The sequence below is a fragment of the Oncorhynchus mykiss genome, chromosome 12 (assembly GCF_057628025.1).
Source record: "Oncorhynchus mykiss isolate SJ-2025 chromosome 12, ASM5762802v1, whole genome shotgun sequence".
NCBI lineage: Eukaryota > Metazoa > Chordata > Actinopteri > Salmoniformes > Salmonidae > Oncorhynchus > Oncorhynchus mykiss.
The window spans coordinates 76,975,038-76,995,080 of NC_143033.1; the positions used below are offsets into that span (position 1 = coordinate 76,975,038).

Below are 20,043 nucleotides of genomic sequence, written 5' to 3' on the forward strand. Positions count from 1 at the left end.
AACAGGAATTGACCATGTCTCGTATGACTTCACCTGAAAAAGAGCATACTGTAAACTGTAGCTCCTATACCACCTAGCATACAGCTTTTCAGCTTTCTTGCTACTTACTAAAACGTTTTGTGTTTAATCAACTTTAAATTGTTGCCCATTTGAGATCATGTGACACTTTAAGTTTGAGTAAAGCCAGCTCTAACGTTGTAAGTAACTGTACTCTAGAATCATAGTGCAGCGGGTTTCCACAAATCTTTTGAGTAATGATAACTAATAAGGGTTTACAGTGTAGCCGCACTTCATTCACACAATAGTCCATGACCCTAAACCATCCGTTTCCCATCGGTCAATGCCCATCTCTATATTGCCTAAATATTGATATTATGGATATTGTGGTGAAACTTTCCCCAGAAATGCCCAATCCTAACCATAATGTTGTTTATACCAATACGAATAAGACAGCTTGTTTCGATGACTTTATTTTCACTCAGGCAGGGATGTCAGAACTTATTCATTTGTCTGGGGTGCATTTAGAAGTACCGACTGCCCATGGCTGCGACAACCACTTTCATGAACTTCTGCCAGGTTGCCTGAATTTCAGGAGTGAAAGAGGCTCCGAACTTGGCGGCAACGACAATTGTGAGGACGTCAGCCAACACCTGTGGACAAAAGACAAAGGACGTAGATGTTACATTAGATCGTCGTTTTTGTTTTACCTTTGGAATTAGACGTGTTGTTCTGAATGTTATACGTGTAGCCTAAAACATATTTCTCAAGACAGAAGGCATACCCTGAAATTTTCAGGGTCGACGAAGAGTTTGTTAGCGTGGGTCTCGCTCAGTGACTTGTATGTGGCCAAGATGTTGCCCATGTTCTTCACAGCTTTATCCAGAGCTCCACACACGACCTTGCCGTGAGCAGCAACTTTGGGGTTGCCCATGATTGCTGCGGGAGTTGATACATCTCCGAAAGAGCCGAAATAACGCTGAGTCCAGGGGTAGACGATCAGGACTCTGTCATTGCAAGAACACCGAAATATGTGAATTATTTTCAAATGTATTTCAATTATATGCCTAATTAATACTCTAACATGCTCCATTCAAATGTAACAATATCAACTCAATATTAATAGTAATGATAAGATAACAGGACACGTATAATAGTGTTATAATTACTCATGATCTCCACTATAAACTATATTGGATGATATATTTGAATGAGGCTGAAGCCATGACCTACCTTCCCAGAGCCAGTGGTCCGACCTCATTGATATCTACTTTGCCCCAGACAGCACTGATGGTGCTCTTCTCTGTGTCTGTCCAGTCAACCATGTTGTCAGTGTTTGTTTTCCGGTTTTGCAACAAGATTGAACAATCAATGTCTTGTGTAAGGAAACACGTTGCCTGCAACTTATATTTATGAGTGCTCTCCGCCCACTGGAGATATGATTGGCTTAGGCAAAGATCAGTATTGGCCAAGTGAGCGCTTCAGCTCTCGAACTTGATGTTATTGAGAATTCAGTTTCAAAATCCAATATTTGATCTGTTAAAAACAACAGTAAATGCTCATTTATTAGTTGTTGCAGAATCAATTATTTACGTTAGATCCTAAAATCTGAAATCATAAGTAATTAGGCCTATACAGTTTTATCTAGATTACCAACGTTTCAAAATTCGTATGATCCCTAGCTAAACAGTTTTGTTGATCCAACTGATGCAAGATTATGGCAAAACTATTCAAAATGTTTTCATTGCAGTGTATAAGGCTATTCAAATAAACGTTTCTAAAGGGATGCAATCACTTTAATTACATTTTTTTTACGAGTTGTGATAATTTGATAATTCAAGCTAATTCCGGCCTACAATTTGGCAGTTTCTTATCTACGACAATATTATGCCTTCCTTTTTTATCTTGGGATTCAGACCGTCCCGCCCATTTTAAGTGATTAATTTCAAGACAATAAATATGATAAGCAGGAATGTCCTGTATTATTTGCAGATAGGTGTGTACCCATATCCTCGCATGACTTCTGACATTTTTTCCGATCATTATTCGAAGTCCAATTAACCTTTTAATTGGGGATCATATCGAACTTTAATTGAACACATGTCAAATATGTCACCTTGAATAAATATTCTCCAATTGAATGCAGGTCTTTGAAGGTGAATTTGATTTGTACAATTTAATTTATTAGGTGCATCGTAATTTTAAATTGCTAATTAACTAGTTAACTAATTGTTCTATTTTGGCAAAAGCAGCTTTAGATTTAGCCTATTGGAAATATATGATATACAGAAATATTTCGTTTTATGCAACGAAAAAAATTATTATTATTATTATGTATTATTATTATTATATTTATCAATCAAACAAATTGTAAAATAGTTGACAGCTCTGGTACAATTTATTTCCATACATTGTTTCACAGAACAGCCAGAAGACGAAAACGTAGGCAAAAAATGTTTCAGAAAAAAGTTAATGATGTATATTATTACAAACATAGCCCTCTGACATAACATTTGATAAAAGCCAAGATAACGTTTCTTACTCTTGGATTTTGACCAATATGGTTGCGGTGTAGGGGGAGTGTACCCGAGTTAGTAGCTGGGCGTGTCTCCCGCGCTACTGTAATATAAAGGGGCCTAGTTGTATAGGCAGTCATCTTGTCAGGTTAAATTCTTGTATATTTAATACGGGTCAATCAGAAAGGAGCAAAATGAGTCTGACAGCAAAGGACAAATCTGTAGTCAAGGCCTTCTGGGGCAAGATTAGTGGAAAGGCAGATGTCGTCGGTGCTGAAGCTTTGGGAAGGTAAGCATTCATGAAATAATTATGAGACTGGTTGTGTTTAAACTGATGACAGCGGCATATTGCCTGCCCTGACCAAGCATTTTAACATACAATAAGTAAACTACTTTGATTACATTGTAGACAGAAGACGAGATGAGTAAGACACGCATAATGCTTAAAAGTTAAGGAATCTGAATACGCCTAAAATGGTATACAAACTCATTTTTACAGGATGCTGACCGCCTACCCCCAGACTAAGACCTACTTCTCCCACTGGGCAGACCTGAGCCCCGGCTCTGCCCCAGTTAAGAAGCATGGAAGCACCATCATGGGTGCAATTGGTAATGCTGTCGGAGTGATCGACGACCTCGTCGGAGGACTGAGTGCTCTCAGCGATTTGCACGCCTTCAAACTGCGCGTTGACCCTGGCAATTTCAAGGTTGGCTCCCAGATAACTTATTATCTTTATATATATATATCACTCTCAACTTCAACTCTAAGTATGTTGCTGGATTAATTCGTCAATATTAACTTTTAAAATATACCTTTCAGATTCTGTCCCACAACATCCTTGTGACCCTGGCTATTCACTTCCCTGCGGATTTCACTCCCGAAGTGCACATTGCTGTGGATAAATTCCTTGCAGCCGTGTCCGCTGCCCTGGCTGACAAATACAGATAGAGTGGAGTGCTGCAGTTCCTGCTCTGTTGTTATCACAATAAAATAAATGGGCAATGAATTACGTTATTTTCTGTGTTTGTGTCCTTATTCCACCACATTTCACCATCAAGGTCATATTTCAATGTTAGCAATACAACAGGCTAAAAACTGTAGATTCACACGTTAAAAAAATGGAATGACAAAGGAATGAAGACATTACTTAAAAAATAGTGCTTTAGGCCCACCATGCGCTACCTCAGTATGTTGTTTCCCATAATTTTGGCTAGCCTATCTAATACCTGTAACATTTATTTTGATGAATGTGGAGTAGTTGCTGAATGGGATACTACTAGAGACAGCATAGGCACAATGAAAACCTCGAGATGGATAATATTTATTTCACATGAATTTGAAATATTAAATTAGGATTCTTTTGAGTATTTTACTTGTATTGGGGTAAAATCAACGTGTAATTTGTGACAGGATACTTCAGAGAATGGTATTTAGTATTTTCAATGCAGTGAATTTGGTCCAAAACTGGGAAGTGGACTCGACTTTGAAAGCGAACACGTTATTTACGCTCATTCTGAAAGTCCTGTGCACTCTACAAAATTACGTTTTGTTTGGTTGGCCCAACTGCTGGGCTGCTGGCGTTTGGTCACTTAGTTAGGTTGTTTTCTTTAAAAAGAGCAGTGTTGGGTTGTTGATGCTGGGTTATTGGTGCTGGGTTACTTAGATTTATAAAATTGATGGTTTAAGCCCTGAATGCTGATTGGCTGAAAGCCGTGGTATATCAGACCCTATACCACGTGTATGACAAAACATGTATTCTGGTTACGTTTGTAACCAGTTTATAATAGCAATAAGGCACCTCGGGGTTTGTGGTATATGGCCAATATACCACGACTAAGGGCTGTACCCAGGCACTCCGCATTGCATAAGAACAGCCCTTAGCCCTCGGGCCTTATTGCTTAAATTACCCAGTGGGTCAGATCAGAAGATTGGAGACGTAGTTTAGGGGTGTGGCTTTCAGATAATTATGTTTAGCCACCATGGGAGTTAATGTCATTCTTGTTCATCTGTTATGTTGTATAGTTATCACATGTTAAGGTTGAACATTCACTTTTTTGTATCTTCAATGAGGTTTAGAGAGTGTATGAGTTCCCTAAAAGCCTATGTAAAGGTGGGATAAATACCACCTTATTATATAATATGTAATACATAATCTGAATATTCTAGAATAATGTTTCAAATGCAAACATTTTAAAAACTCTTAAATGTAACTAAATGTAATCTAAAATGTAATCTACATAATCCCCAAAATGTATGATTTATCATGAGATAAACAATAGTAATGCTGCGTACTCCAAGAAATGTTAAAATCTCACCTTTCTGGCAAAAATAGTTATACATGGCTGACAGTACAATCACAGTACAATTACGAAAATAGGAAATATTTATACGATGTATTTCCTATTCAACAAAACTGTATGAATAAGACTTGAAATTACTTATATGCTTTCTAAATATAGTATAATCAAATTATAAAATTACTAACTATGAGATTTCACCTTCCTTATAACTGTAAAATACATATTTGTATATACAGTGTTAGAGAAAATGTGCATATTCTCTAAAGGTCTCTCTTGATCCAAATGTCTTCCCCCATTGCTGTGAATGTCTCACAGAACTCTTCCTGAACTAATTAGGAATTCACCTTTCATCTCATTTTAATCTGGTCCATCTATGACAAACAGAAAGTGGTTTTCGTTTGAAATATATGAATTATTTTAGATGACTGTCTATCAATCGATCTCTGAATGTGCTACAGCGACGAGACCACTCACTATATCATGTTGCTTTATGATGTAAGGATTTCAGGCATATGGGTTGTTAGTTGTTAGTGGCTGTGACATAGTGTTCAGCCAGGAGTTGATGGACAGTGAATTGATGCAATAAATAATATATATAGGCCTATATTTTATTTTTTACCCTCCAATTCCGTTATATCCAATTTGTAGTTGCAGTCTTGCCCCATAGCTGCAAATCCAATACGTACTCGGGCGAGGCAAAGTTCGAGAGCCATGTGAATCCGGATCTGTAGTGACGCCTCTGGCACTGCGCTGTGCCTTAGACCGCTGCGCCACTCGCGAGGGCGCAATAATTCTTACAGCACTATTTTGTATTTTATCGGATTTGTTTGATTATAGCTCTGCATTAGTTGCCCTCGTTTTGCAAGACGTCGCGATCTGTCACATTGCTGTGGATAAATCTGGTGATGGTGAGGGCAAGGCTCCAAAATCATATTTTAAATGGATTGTGTTAGGCTACTCAACTAATGTGTTGAAAATAATTTCACATGATTGGGGTATGTTGACTTATATTGACTTAAATGGGTTTTTAGGTCCAAAAATAGTAAAAGCATTTGTTGACCGTGGATTTCAGTCATTCTAAGGACATACATATTTAAATATCTAAAACAAAGAAAATACAATTTAAATATACTGTAGCTATCATATTACAATTAGAAAACATTATGTGATGGTAGGCAGGTAGACAAGTGGTTAAGAGTGTTAACCGTTTTAGGAAATCATTTATTTTCAAGCTTGAAGATGTGTAGGCTAGGCGATGTACACAGCTTATTTGATTCCATTGAGGGCCTAACTAGAATCCAATTGCCATCAGGAAAATTGCAGGAGAGCATTTTCCATCGAAAAACAACACTTCAAAAAGATAAATGCTTTTAAATAGATTTTATTTTTTTCAACATGTGTAGCTATGGCACAGGTTCCAGCCTAACAGACTGGTTTGGAGTGTCATCTCTCGTCCATATTGATGCTGTCGAGTGATACTCTAGTGGTACTGTCTGCCAAGAGCGGACACAACGACAGCCAGGAACTTCTGGAAGGCTTCCTGAGTATCAGCATTGAAAACGGCGGGACCGAGCTTGGCGGCCACGCACACGGTGATGCAATCCGCAAGGAGCTGTGGAGAGGGGACCGTAAAGGAACCAGATAGAGAATGTAATATTGAAATAAGCTTTACATCGGCTCATAACGCTATTTAATTCACAATACTTTATTTTTGTATTTTGTTTCAGTTTGCTAAAGTGTAATACTCACCCTGAAGTTGTCGGGATCCACGTGCAGTTTCTCCGAGTGCATCACACTCAGTGCAGTATAGGTGTTCTTGATGTCATCCAGGTTCTGCACCGCTCTGTCCAGTCCGTGCATCACGGTCTTTCCGTGCTTGGCCACGGCGGGGTTACCCATGATGGCAGCGGGTGTGGATAGGTTGCCGAAGGTGCTAAAGTGCCTCTGAGTCCATGGAGACACGATCAAAAGTCTAAAAATAAATTAAACAGGCTGCCATTAAAATTGTACTTCACAATCAATATGGTCTGTACCGCACCAAAGGTGAACACCGGGATGTCCTACTACGCAATTAGTGCTAATTAGCCTAGGTAGCCTATTATCGTGTTATTATTTAATGATATCTACATAAATATTATAAGAATGTACCTGGCCAGGGCCTGGGGTCCGATCTCATCCACGCTGATCTTTCCCCACAGGCCTACGATGGCACTGCGCTCAGCATCTGTCCAGTCGACCATGTTGACGTTTGTTTGTTGATTTCCGTTGGTACTTGCAAAATGTTACAAGGGATCCCTGAGGTTTTTACCTCATGGAACGTCCAATTTATTGATGTTCAGAATCTCCGCCCTGAACAGAACACAGAAAATGATTGGATGAATGTCTTAGGGGGCAAGGTCCTCGAGTGTGGCACATATCGGCATTGTGCCAACTTCATCCCACTTTTAAAGATAATGCTTGGTCATTTAGGCGTTGCCAAATTCAAATTACTACGGATGGAATTATCAAGCCATGATTAGCGTTCATCGGCATTTTTGTCAACATTTAGTAATTGACATAGCCTTGTTCTGTTCAATGTTCTCTATATACTGCAAATAGTACTTAATACCCCAATTCATATTGTTAAGTTCAAAATAATATCTGACACTATTCAAACGAATGAAGGTTCGGAACTTTAATGCCAATTATCTCAGGGTAGAACCTTATTTGGCCCTAAATTCTATTATAATGTATCGTTGTAATATTCACATTGAATTGCAATATTATCTTTATAAAATGCTAATTATTGATGTAAGTGTTTATTTGGGATCTCGTTTAAAAAAAGAAAAGCCTAGATTGGGAGTAAACTATGAAAGAAAGAGCATGACTCGAAATATGTTTTATCTTCATATTCAGACGGACCCACCCATTTGATAGTTCCATATTTCTGGTCTTTTTGAATGATTCATCTAAATGTCAGTTGGTGAAAAGTCGTTTAATCTGCCTTCATCGGGGGAATTACATGATGGGTTCTAAATGGACACTATTCAATGCGGATATCAGCCTATTTACTTCAATGAAACCACAGCTTTTTGTTTAGCTCCACTGAAATACAATGCTCGTAGACTATATATTGTTACAATGTTTAGTGATAGGCCTAGGGTACGCTTTTTAATCGAAACAAAACCTTTCCGATTATCAGGTATATAATTTGTCTCGGTATTTATGTGTTAACTGTGAATATTGACTACATAGGCCAAATTGGATCTAAGCCAACACGTCTTGATTTGGTTGCTAGTTGCCAATCCAATCACGTTGCAAATATTTGTCAGTGTTGGGGAAGCTCCTCTGAAAATATAGTTTACCAAGCTAGCAATTACTTCACACTGGAAGAAATTAAGCTACACTAAAGCTACCCTTAAGAAAATATAAAGTTACTATGGAAAAGAAGTTCATTATCCAAACTACTTCGTGAAAAATGATCATATGTAAATCTGAAATGTAATAGAGTAAAAATTGTAGTCAAAGAACTTTGAGGTAAAATGTTGACAGTGTGTATTTTAGCCTATTAGCAGAAAAACGATGTTTCAAGTCAGAATTAGGCAGGTCTAATGCACCAAAAATATATGATTGCCTACTTCATCTATATTTTATATTTCAAAAATAAGTAGTGTGTAGTGCCAGTAGTTAGCTGCTACATGGGGGGAAAAGTAGTGTGTAGTTCCAGTAGTTAGCTGATACATGGGGGTTGAAAAAGTAGTGTGTAGTTCCAGTAGTTAGCTGATACATGGGGGGGGGGGGGGGGGGGGTAGTAGGTAGTTCCAGTAGTTAGCTGATACATGGGGGGAAAAGGAGTTAACTACTGAAAACCCTAACTAGATTTCAATGTAGTTCAACTACCACCGAGTTACTGCAAAATGTAGTTGAATTACATGCAGTCCACTACTCCCCAACACTGCCATTTGTACAGAATCACATGTGAGTGTAGGAAAGATTAGACCGTACGATTAAACCCCAATCGTAAAGAAACTATTGAGGTATTAAGTGTTTCAAAAACACTTTGTTATTAAATCTATATGAAATAAATACATACAATGTTATGACAGCATTTTTACAAACAAAATCGATTATGGGCAAATGTCATATTTCGGGCATTATACGAATTAGCTCAGATCCATAACATATAAAAAACATGAATCATGTATTGGAAAGATGCCCAATCAGAGGAGGAGCCGAGATTATATCGGGGTGTGCCTTCTCTCATGCCTCAATAAAAACAGCCTCTGAGAAGTCTACGCTCACAAGCGTCTTTTCTCAGCACCGTTATTTAAGTGGATAAACGGACAAGACAGCTATGAGTCTCTCAGCTAAGGACAAAGCCAACGTGAAGGCCATCTGGGGCAAGATCCTCCCTAAATCCGATGAGATTGGAGAACAGGCTCTATCCAGGTAATTACATAACGACGTATGATACATTAAAAACTATAACATGTATTCAAATGATTAACACATAACTCCTCAGTCAATTATAATGGAAGCTATGAATGCGTAGCCTATCTCAGCAAAAATATGGACGCGATACTGACCGTGTGAATGATTATTTAAAATTAATTTTGTCTCACCTAATTTCTAATGTCCACTACAGGATGCTTGTCGTCTACCCCCAGACCAAGGCCTACTTCTCCCACTGGGCTTCCGTGGCCCCCGGTTCCGCTCCAGTGAAGAAGCACGGCATCACCATCATGAATCAAATCGATGAATGTGTTGGCAACTTGGACGATCTCTTTGGTTTCTTGACCAAACTCAGTGAACTGCACGCCACCAAGCTGAGGGTGGACCCCACCAACTTCAAGGTAAGAGACAAATACAAAAAAAAAAGCACTACAAAAATCGGAATTTTTACTTGTGTGAAGGTGAAATAATATATTTCCATTTTCCTTTGCAGATCCTGGCTCACAATCTGATTGTGGTCGTTGCCGCCTACTTCCCCGCCGAATTCACCCCCGAGATCCATTTGTCCGTGGACAAGTTCCTGCAACAACTGGCTCTGGCCCTTGCGGAGAAGTACCGCTAAACTGGAGTTCAGCTGCTAAACTGTCATCCGAGCTACAAGCTCTCACAGTTTTACATCAGAATTAGACGTTCATCCATGTTTCTCAAACGTAATGTCCTTCCGATATTGACACACGGACAATAAACCTAAATGAAACTCATACTGTGTTTGTTTTTCATTTTCGTTGTCTCACATTCACATTCAATATCCATAGGGGGCAGAAGGGCACGTACCTCCTCATATTTGTCCTCTTAAAAAACGAAATCATTATAATAATCCCCCCCCCCCCCCCCTAGTTTTAGCTAGCTCAGACGGGTTCCCAAACTCATAACTATCTACCAATAAGCCATTTCAGGCTATCAATCAAGTCAGAGAATGAAGCTTGTCAAAAAAGTCTCAAATTTAGGGCCCACCCCACAGCCATCCTCAGTCATTTTGTGTCCCCTCAGAATTTTGCGGTGCATGAAGCCCCTGCTCACATTGTCTTGCGATTTACAGTGCATTCGGAAATAATTCAGATCCATTTACTTTTTCCTAATTTTGTTACGTTACAGATTTATTTTAACATTTACTAAATAGTTTTTCCCCTCATAAATCTACACACAATGTCCGATAATGACAAATCAAAAACTGTTTTTTATAAATGTTTGCAAATTTATTTAAAAAACTAAAACTGGAGGAGTCATGTGGGACTGCTGAAAAAGATGGCAGCATTTTAGAGAGCTCCTACCAGCATGTACATATTGAAATTCAACGTCATACACTTTTATTTTTGTCTTAATATATTGACTTGAAGTACAGTTTAATATAAAGATCATTTACATTTTGAAACATATTATTCACAGAAGGCCACATCGGCTAGCAAACAAACAGCAAGTCCTCCCGAACATCACAACCAAGACATGGATAAACACGTAAATACAGAGAAATATGTAAAGAGATCCAAGATGGCGTAGCAGTAGGACGTATTGTCGTGTTGTGTCCCTTGTATATATCGTTTGTTTTCGTTTTTTTTTCTTCACATATCTTTAAAACTTTTTGCTGAACCTCAACTTCTTCTAAATACTCTCCTGCAACCCGCCTCACCCAACGTAGCTATTTTTCCTAAAGTATTTATATTTACTTCGGACCTTGGAACCCCTCAACTGAAGCTAGCCAACGAACTACCAGCTTCAGCAAAACATTGCTAGCGGTCTTCAGCTAACCGGTCATCAGCTAACCTTTAGCTCGGAAAGCTCTCTCCAGTTCGAACAACGCGACTCTAACCAGAGCATAACGGACCTATTTATTATTTTATTTTATTTTTCATCCCCGGATTCCCATCGCAAACGGAACATTTTGAGCTCCTGGGCTACAATATCCAGACCCACGACCGGTCCATCGATGTCACTGCATGAAGAGGAATAAACAGATACCCCCATCGCGACGTCCCCAAAGGCTAACTCTCTAGCCCTTGCTATCTCCTTGCTTGCAAATTCGGCCTGCTAACTGCTAGCTTGTTTAGCCCGGTCCGCTAACTGCTACCGTGTTTAGCACCGTCTACTAACTGTTAGCTTGTTAGCACAGGCCTGCTAACCGTCTGAATCGCCGCGTCCCAAACACTCACTGAACCCATATTTACTTTCTATCCCTTTTCGATTTTTAATTTGTTTATACCTTCCGGTAACCTGCCTCACCCAATGTGATACGGAACCGCTATTATCTTTACATTTTTAGAACACACTCAAGAACCTCCAGAAGCTAACCAGCTAACTGGCTACAAGCTATTTGGTCATTGTTAGTTTTCTAACCTGGATAACACTCGCCAGTCCAGCTTCCCTGCCCCATCCACCGCTGCCCCTTGGACACTGATCACTTGGCTACATAGCTGATGCATGCTGGACTGTCCATTAATCACGGTAATCCATTCTGCTTGTTCATGTTTTATCTGTCGGCCCCAGCCGCACTTAGGCTCTGTGTGTAGTTAATCCGACCCTCTCTGCCTAATCAATCGCCATTCTACCTGCTGTTGTTGTGCTAGCTGATTAGCTGTTGTCTCACCTACTGTTTTAGCTAGCTCTCCCAATTCAACACCTGTGATTACTGTATGCCTCGCTGTATGTCTTTCTCAAATGTCAATATGCCTTGTATACTGTTGTGCAGGTTAGTTATCATTGTTTTAGTTTACAATGGAGCCCCTAGTTCCACTCTTTATACCCCTGTTACCTCCTTTGTCCCACCCCCCACACATGCGGTGACCTCACCCATTACAACCAGCATGTCCAGAGATACAACCTCTCTCATCATCACCCAGTGCCTGGGCTTACCTCCGCTGTACCCGCACCCCACCATACCCCTGTTTGCGCATTATGCCCTGAATATATTCTACCATGCTCAGAAACCTGCTCCTCTTATTCTCTGTCCCCAACGCCCTAGGCGACCAGTTTTGATAGCCTTCAGCCGCACCCTCATACTACTCCTTCTCTGTTCCGCGGGTGATGTGGAGGTAAACCCAGGCCCTGCATGTCCCCAGGCACCCTCATTTGTTGACTTCTGTGATCGAAAAAGCCTTGGTTTCATGCATGTCAACATCAGAAGCCTCCTCCCTAAGTTTGTCTTACTCACTGCTCTAGCACACTCTGCTAACCCTGATGTCCTTGCCGTGTCTGAATCCTGGCTCAGGAAGGCCACCAAAAATTCTGAGATTTCCATACCCAACTATAACATCTTCCGTCAAGATAGAACTGCCAAAGGAGGAGGAGTTGCAGTCTACTGCAGAGATAGCCTGCAAAGTAATGTCATACTTTCCAGGTCCATACCCAAACAGTTCGAACTACTAATTTTGAAAATTACTCTCTCCAGAAATAAGTCTCACTGTTGCCGCCTGCTACCGACCCCCCTCAGCTCCCAGCTGTGCCCTGGACACCATTTGTGAATTGATCGCCCCCCATCTAGCTTCAGAGTTTGTTCTGTTAGGTGACCTAAACTGGGATATGCTTAACACCCCGGCAGTCCTACAATCTAAGCTAGATGCCCTCAATCTCACTCAAATCATCAAGGAACCCACCAGGTACAACCCTAACTCTGTAAACAAGGGCACCCTCATTGACGTCATCCTGACCAACTGGCCCTCCAAATACACCTCCGCTGTCTTCAACCAGGATCTCAGCGATCACTGCCTCATTGCCTGTATCCGCTATGGAGCCGCAGTCAAACGACCACCCCTCATCACTGTCAAACGCTCCCTAAAACACTTCTGTGAGCAGGCCTTTCTAATCGACCTGGCCCGGGTATCCTGGAAGGACATTGACCTCATCCCGTCAGTTGAGGATGCCTGGTCTTTCTTTAAAAGTAACTTCCTCACCATTTTAGATAAGCATGCTCCGTTCAAAAAATGCAGAACTAAGAACAGATATAGCCCCTGGTTCACTCCAGACCTGACTGCCCTCGACCAGCACAAAAACATCCTGTGGCGGACTGCACTAACATCGAACAGTCCCCGCGATATGCAACTGTTCAGGGAAGTCAGGAACCAATACACACAGTCAGTCAGGAAAGCTAAAGCCAACTTCTTCAGGCAGAAGTTTGCATCTTGTAGCTCCAACTCCAAAAAGTTCTGGGACACTGAAGTCCATGGAGAACAAGAGCACCTCCTCCCAGCTGCCCACTGCACTGAGGCTAGGTAACACGGTCACCACCGATAAATCCATGATTATCGAAAACTTCAACAAGCATTTCTCAACGGCTGGCCATGCCTTCCGCCTGGCTACTCCAACCTCGTCCAACAGCTCCCCCCCCCCCGCAGCTACTCGCCCAAGCCTCTCCAGGTTCTCCTTTACCCAAATCCAGATAGCAGATGTTCTGAAAGAGCTGCAAAACCTGGACCCGTACAAATCAGCTGGGCTTGACAATCTGGACCCTCTATTCCTGAAACTATCCGCCGCCATTGTCGCAACCCCTATTACCAGCCTGTTCAACCTCTCTTTCATATCGTCTGAGATCCCCAAGGATTGGAAAGCTGCCGCAGTCATCCCCCTCTTCAAAGGGGGCGACACCCTGGACCCAAACTGTTACAGACCAATATCCATCCTGCCCTGCCTATCTAAGGTCTTCGAAAGCCAAGTCAACAAACAGATCACTGACCATCTTGAATCCCACCGTACCTTCTCCGCTGTGCAATCTGGTTTCCGAGCCGGTCACGGGTGTACCTCAGCCACGCTCAAGGTACTAAACGATATCATAACCGCCATCGATAAAAGACAGTACTGTGCAGCCGTCTTCATAGACCTTGCCAAGGCTTTCGACTCTGTCAATCACCGTATTCTTATCGGCAGACTCAGTAGCCTCGGTTTTTCGGATGACTGCCTTGCCTGGTTCACCAATTACTTTGCAGACAGAGTTCAGTGTGTCAAATCGGAGGGCATGCTGTCCGGTCCTCTGGCAGTCTCTATGGGGGTGCCACAGGGTTCAATTCTCGGGCCGACTCTTTTCTCTGTATATATCAATGATGTTTCTCATGCTGCGGGCGATTCCCTGATCCACCTCTACGCAGACGACACCATTCTATATACTTCCGGCCCGTCCTTGGACACTGTGCTATCTAACCTCCAAACGAGCTTCAATGCCATACAGCACTCCTTCCGTGGCCTCCAACTGCTCTTAAACGCTAGTAAAACCAAATGCATGCTTTTCAACCGTTCGCTGCCTGCACCCGCACGCCTGACCAGCATCACCACCCTGGATGGTTCCGACCTTGAATATGTGGACATCTATAAGTACCTAGGTGTCTGGCTAGACCCCTAAACTCTCCTTCCAGACCCATATCAAACATCTCCAATCGAAAATCAAATCAAGAGTCGGCTTTCTATTCCGCAACAAAGCCTCCTTCACTCACGCCGCCAAACTTACCCTAGTAAAACTGACTATCCTACCGATCCTCGACTTCGGCGATGTCATCTACAAAATTGCTTCCAACACTCTACTCAGCAAACTGGATGCAGTTTATCACAGTGCCATCCGTTTTGTCACTAAAGCACCTTATACCACCCACCACTGCGACTTGTATGCTCTAGTCGGCTGGCCCTCGCTACATATTCGTCGCCAGACCCACTGGCTCCAGGTCATCTACAAGTCCATGCTAGGTAAAGCTCCGCCTTATCTCAGTTCACTGGTTACGATGGCAACACCCATCCGTAGCACGCGCTCCAGCAGGTGTATCTCACTGATCATCCCTAAAGCCAACACCTCATTTGGCCGCCTTTCGTTCCAGTTCTCTGCTGCCTGTGATTGGAACGAATTACAAAAATCGCTGAAGTTGGAGACTTTTATCTCCCTCACCAACTTCAAACATCTGCTATCTGAGCAGCTAACCGATCGCTGCAGCTGTACATAGTCTATTGGTAAATAGCCCACCCATTTTCACCTACCTCATCCCCATACTGTTTTTATTTATTTATTTTTCTGCTCTTTTGCACACCAATATCTCTATCTCTACCTTTACATAACCATCTGATCATTTATCACTCCAGTGTTAATCTGCATAATTGTAATTATTTGCCTACCTTCTCATGCCTTTTGCACACAATGTATATATAGACTCCCCTTTTTTCTACTGTGTTATTGACTTGTTAATTGTTTACTCCATGTGTAACTCTGTGTTGTCTGTTCACACTGCTATGCCTTATCTTGGCCAGGTCGCAGTTGCAAATGAGAACTTGTTCTCAACTAGCCTACCTGGTTAAATAAAGGTAAAATAAAAAAAAATTAAAAAAAAAAAATCTTTAGGATCTATTTGAGTAAATGGGAAATTGAACACGATTTTGTTGGATGTTGCATCAGATTTCTCGACAATAAAAACAACAACTACAGAGAAACAGTTGATGCGATACAAGAGAGGGGCAGAGGGATGGATTTTGACAGTGAAGGATGCCATCTCCCATCTGAAGAAGGCTAATGAGAATCACGTGAAAAAATTGTGGAATCGTGTTGAATCATTTGAGAACAGAAGTAGGAGATATACATACCTACATCCAAGATGGCGTAGCAGTCAGACGTCTTTTGTCCTCCTCTTGTCCCATATATATATATATATATATATTATACATTTTTCTTCGCATATCTTTTTTATATATTTTTTTCTGAAAACTCAACTTCAAAACACTCTCCTGCAACCCGCCTCACCCAATGTGTTGCGGATCTGTTTTTTTTTTTCTGAAGTATTATTCACCTAGAATCCGAAAAAGTGACTATGGGCTGACATCAGTCCCGGAGCAAGCACCAATTAGCCAGAGCTAGCACATGCTAGGACCATCTTCCGACTAGCTGAAGAGTTCCATCGGCCACTCCTGGGCTACAATCACCTATCCGGACCCGTTTTACTGCCGGTGCGGAGCCCCACCGGGCCTTCACAACTGGACTACCGATGTTATCTGCCCGAGGGGGTTATTCAACTGGCCCCTCCGTCGCGACGTAACCTGAACGCCCATCTGCTAACTACGGCCCACTAATCGTTAGCTGTCTAGAGCATATCGGCTGCTAGCTGAATAGGTCCATCGGACAATTTTCTTGGGCCATAACTATTTTGCCAATTGGATTGGTCCCCTCTACCACACGGAACCCCACTAATCTACAGACGGAAATGCACAAGGAGGCTATAAACAGACCTCTGTCTTCTGCTAGCTTGCTACCCCTGGCCCGGCTAGCTGTCTGAATCGTCGTGTCCCCAACCAACCTCACTACTCACTGGACCCTTATGATCACTCGGCTAAGCATGCCTCTCCTTAATGTCAGTATGCCTTGTCCACTGCTGTTCTGGTTAGTGTTTATTGTCCTCTTTCACAGTAGAGCCTCTAGCTCTGCTCAATATACCTTATCCAACCCTTCAGTTCCACCACCCACACATGCGATGACATCACCTGGTTTCAATGATGTTTCTAGAGACAATATTTCTCTCACCATCACTCAATGCCTAGGTTTACCTCCACTGTATTCACATCCTACCATACCTTTGTCTGTACATTATGCCTTGAAATTATTTTATCGCCCCAAGAAACCTGCTCCTTTTACTCTCTGTTCCGGACGTCCTAGACGACCAGCCCTTATAGCTTTTAGCCGTACCCTTATTCTAGTCCTCCTCTGTTCCTCTGGCGATGTAGAGGTTAATCCAGGCCCTGCAGTGCTTAGCTCCACTCCTATTCCTCAGGCGCTATTTTTTAATGACTTCTGTACCCGTAAAAGCCTTGGTTTCATGCATGTTAACATTAGAAGCATCCTCCCTACGTTTGTTTTATTCACTGCTTTAGCACACTCTGTCAACCCTGAAATCTCCATCCCTAACTACAACATTTTCAGACAAGATAGAACGGCCAAAGGGGGCGGTGTTGCAATCTACTGCAGAAAGAGCCTGCAGAGTTCTGTCCTTCTATCCAGGTCTGTACCCAAACAATTTGAACTTCTACTTTTAAAAATCCACCTTTCTAGAAACAAGTTTCTCACCATTGCCACTTGCTATAGACCCCCCTATGCCCCCAGCGTGCTCTGGACACCATATGTGAACTGATTGCCCCCCATTTATCTTCAGAGCTCGTGCTGCTAGGTGACCTAAACTGGCACATGCTTAACACCCCGGCCGTCCTACAATCTAAGCTTGATGCTCTCAATCTCACACAAATTATCAATGACCCTACTAGGTACAACCCCAAAGCCGTAAACATGGGCACCCTCATAGATATCATCCTAACCAACTTGCCCTCTAAATACACCTCTGCTGTTTTCAACCAAGATCTCAGCGATCACTGCCTCATTGCCTGCATCCGTAATGAGTCTGCGGTCAAATGACCTCCCCTCATCACTGTGAAACGCTCCCTGAAACACTTCAGCGAGCAGGCCTTTCTAATCGACCTGGGCCGGGTATCCTGGAAGGATATTGACCTCATTCCGTCAGTAGAAGTTGCCTGGTTATTCTTTAAAAATGCCTTCCTCACCATCTTAAATAAGCATGCCCCATTCAAGAAATGTAGAACCAGGAACAGATATAGCCCTTGGTTCTCTTCAGACCGGACTGCCCTTGACCAGCACAAAAACATCCTGTGGCGTTCTGCATTAGCATCGAACAGCCCCCGTGATATGCAACTTCTTAGGGAAGTTAGGAACCAATATACACAGGCAGTTAGGGAAGCTAAGGCTAGCTTTTTCAAGCAGAAAATTGCTTCCTACAACACAAACTCAAAAAATGCTTTCCACCTGGCTACCCCTACCCCAGGCAACAGGGAACAGCCCCCCCCACATCAACTCGCCCAAGCCTCCCCCATTTCTCCCTCTGCTAAATCGAGTTAGTGGATGTTCTAAAAGAACTGCAAAATCTGGACCCCTACAAGTTAGCCTGTCAAGACAATCTTGACCCTTTCTAAAAATTGTCTGCCGAAATTGTTGCAACCCCTATTACTAGCCTGTTCAACCTCTCTTTCGTGTCGTCTGAGATTCCCAAAGATTGGAAAGCAGCTGCGGTCATCCCCCTCTTCAAAGGGGGGGACACTCTTGACCCGAACTGCTAAAGACCTATATCTATCCTACCCTGCCTTTCTAAGGTCTTCAAAAGCCAAGTTAACAAACAGATTACCGACCATTCCGACCATACCATTCCAGTGTTTAATTGCTACATTGTAATTACTTCGCCACCATGGCCTATTTATTTCCTTAACTTACCTCATTTGCACTCACTGTATATAGACTTTTTGTTTTATTTTGTTCTACTGTATTATTGACTGTATGTTTTGTTTATTCCATGTGTAACTCTGTGTTGTTGTATGTGTCGAATTGCTACGCTTTATCTTGGCCAGGTCGCAGTTGCAAATGAGAACTTGTTCTCAACTACCCTACCTGGTTAAATAAATAAATACAAATTAAAAATAAAAATCCTTATCGGCAGACTCAACAGCCTTGGTTTCTCAAATGATTGCCTCGCCTTGTTCACCAACTACTTCTCTGATAGAGTTCAGTGTGTCAGTCTCTATGGGGTTGCCACAGGGTTCAATTCTTGGGCCGACTCTCTTCTCTGTATACATCAATGATGTCACTCTTGCTGCTGGTGAGTCTCTCACCTCTCTATGCAGATGACACCATTCTGTATACTTCTGGCTCTTCTTTGGACACTGTGTTAACTAACCTCCAGACAAGCTTCAATGACATACAACTCTCCTTCCACGGCCTCCAACTGCTCTTAAATACAAGTAAAACTAAATGCATGCTCTTCAAACTCTCCTTCGAGACTCACATCAAACATCTCCAATCCAAAATTAAATCTAGAAATGGCTTCCTACTTCGCAACAAAGCATCCTTCACTCATGCTGCCAAACATACCCTCGTAAAACTGGCCATCTAACCGATCTTTGACTTCGGCGATGTCATTTACAAATTAGCCTCCAACACTCTACTCAGAAAATTGGATCACAGTGCCATCCGTTTTGTCACCAAAGCCCCATATACTACTCACCACTGCGTCCTGTACTCTCTCGTTGGCTGGCCCTTGCTTCATACTCATCGCCAAACTCACTGCCTCCAGGTCATCTACAAGACCCTGCTAGGTAAAGCCCGCCTTATCTCAGCTCGCTGATCACCATAGCAGCACCCACCTGTAGCACGTGCTCCAGCAGGTATATCTCACTGGTCACCCCCAAAGCCAATTCCTCCTTTGGCCGCCTCTCCTTCCAGTTCTCTGCTGCCAATGACTGGAACTAACTACAAAAATCACTGAAACTGGAAGCACATCTCCCTCACTAGCTTTAAGCACCAGCTGTAAGAGCAGCTCAAATATCTCTGCACCTGTACATAGCCCATCTGTTAGTAGCCCAAACAACTACCTCATCCCCTACTGTATGGATTTATCTTGCTCCTTTGCACCCCAGTATTTCTACTTTGCACGTTCAGCTACTGCACATCTACTATTCCAGTGTTTAATTGCTATATTGTATTTACTTCGCCACCATGGCCTATTTATTGCCTTACCTCCATTATCTCACCTCATTTGCACACATTGTATATAGAATTGTTTTTCTACTGTATTATTGACTGTATGTTTGTTTACTGCATTTGTAACTCTGTGTTGTTGTATGTGTCGAATTGCTTTGCCTTATCTTGGCCAGGTCGCAGTTGTAAATGAGAACTTGTTCTCAACTTGCCTACCTGGTTAAATAAAGGTGAAATAAATCAAATAAAAATACG

General features: G+C 42.1%; 4 protein-coding genes across 4 annotated transcripts; 2 read left to right on the top strand and 2 right to left on the bottom strand.

Annotated features, from left to right (window-relative positions):
- Nucleotides 1-454: 454 nt before the first annotated feature.
- Nucleotides 455-1,533, bottom strand: LOC110538446 (hemoglobin subunit beta-1-like). Its single transcript, XM_021625278.3, has 3 exons — nt 1,231-1,533; nt 782-1,004; nt 455-650 (listed from the first exon to the last, which is right to left on the bottom strand). The coding sequence occupies exons 1-3, from the start codon at nt 1,320-1,322 to the stop codon at nt 522-524; spliced, it is 444 nt and encodes a 147-aa protein (XP_021480953.1). The 5' UTR covers nt 1,323-1,533; the 3' UTR covers nt 455-521.
- Nucleotides 1,534-2,543: 1,010 nt separating this feature from the next.
- On the top strand, nt 2,544-3,528 carry LOC110538451 (hemoglobin subunit alpha). The gene is made up of 3 exons (XM_021625283.3): nt 2,544-2,802; nt 3,013-3,220; nt 3,334-3,528. The coding sequence occupies exons 1-3, from the start codon at nt 2,708-2,710 to the stop codon at nt 3,460-3,462; spliced, it is 432 nt and encodes a 143-aa protein (XP_021480958.3). The 5' UTR covers nt 2,544-2,707; the 3' UTR covers nt 3,463-3,528.
- A 2,651-nt stretch (nt 3,529-6,179) lies between these two features.
- On the bottom strand, nt 6,180-7,107 carry LOC110538444 (hemoglobin subunit beta). Its single transcript, XM_021625274.3, has 3 exons — nt 6,963-7,107; nt 6,564-6,786; nt 6,180-6,426 (listed from the first exon to the last, which is right to left on the bottom strand). Exons 1-3 carry the CDS (start codon nt 7,052-7,054, stop codon nt 6,295-6,297), a joined length of 447 nt encoding a protein of 148 aa, XP_021480949.1. The 5' UTR covers nt 7,055-7,107; the 3' UTR covers nt 6,180-6,294.
- Nucleotides 7,108-9,086: 1,979 nt separating this feature from the next.
- On the top strand, nt 9,087-10,006 carry LOC110538450 (hemoglobin subunit alpha-4-like). Its single transcript, XM_021625282.3, has 3 exons — nt 9,087-9,242; nt 9,439-9,646; nt 9,739-10,006. Exons 1-3 carry the CDS (start codon nt 9,148-9,150, stop codon nt 9,865-9,867), a joined length of 432 nt encoding a protein of 143 aa, XP_021480957.3. The 5' UTR covers nt 9,087-9,147; the 3' UTR covers nt 9,868-10,006.
- The last annotated feature ends 10,037 nt before the right edge of the window (nt 10,007-20,043 follow it).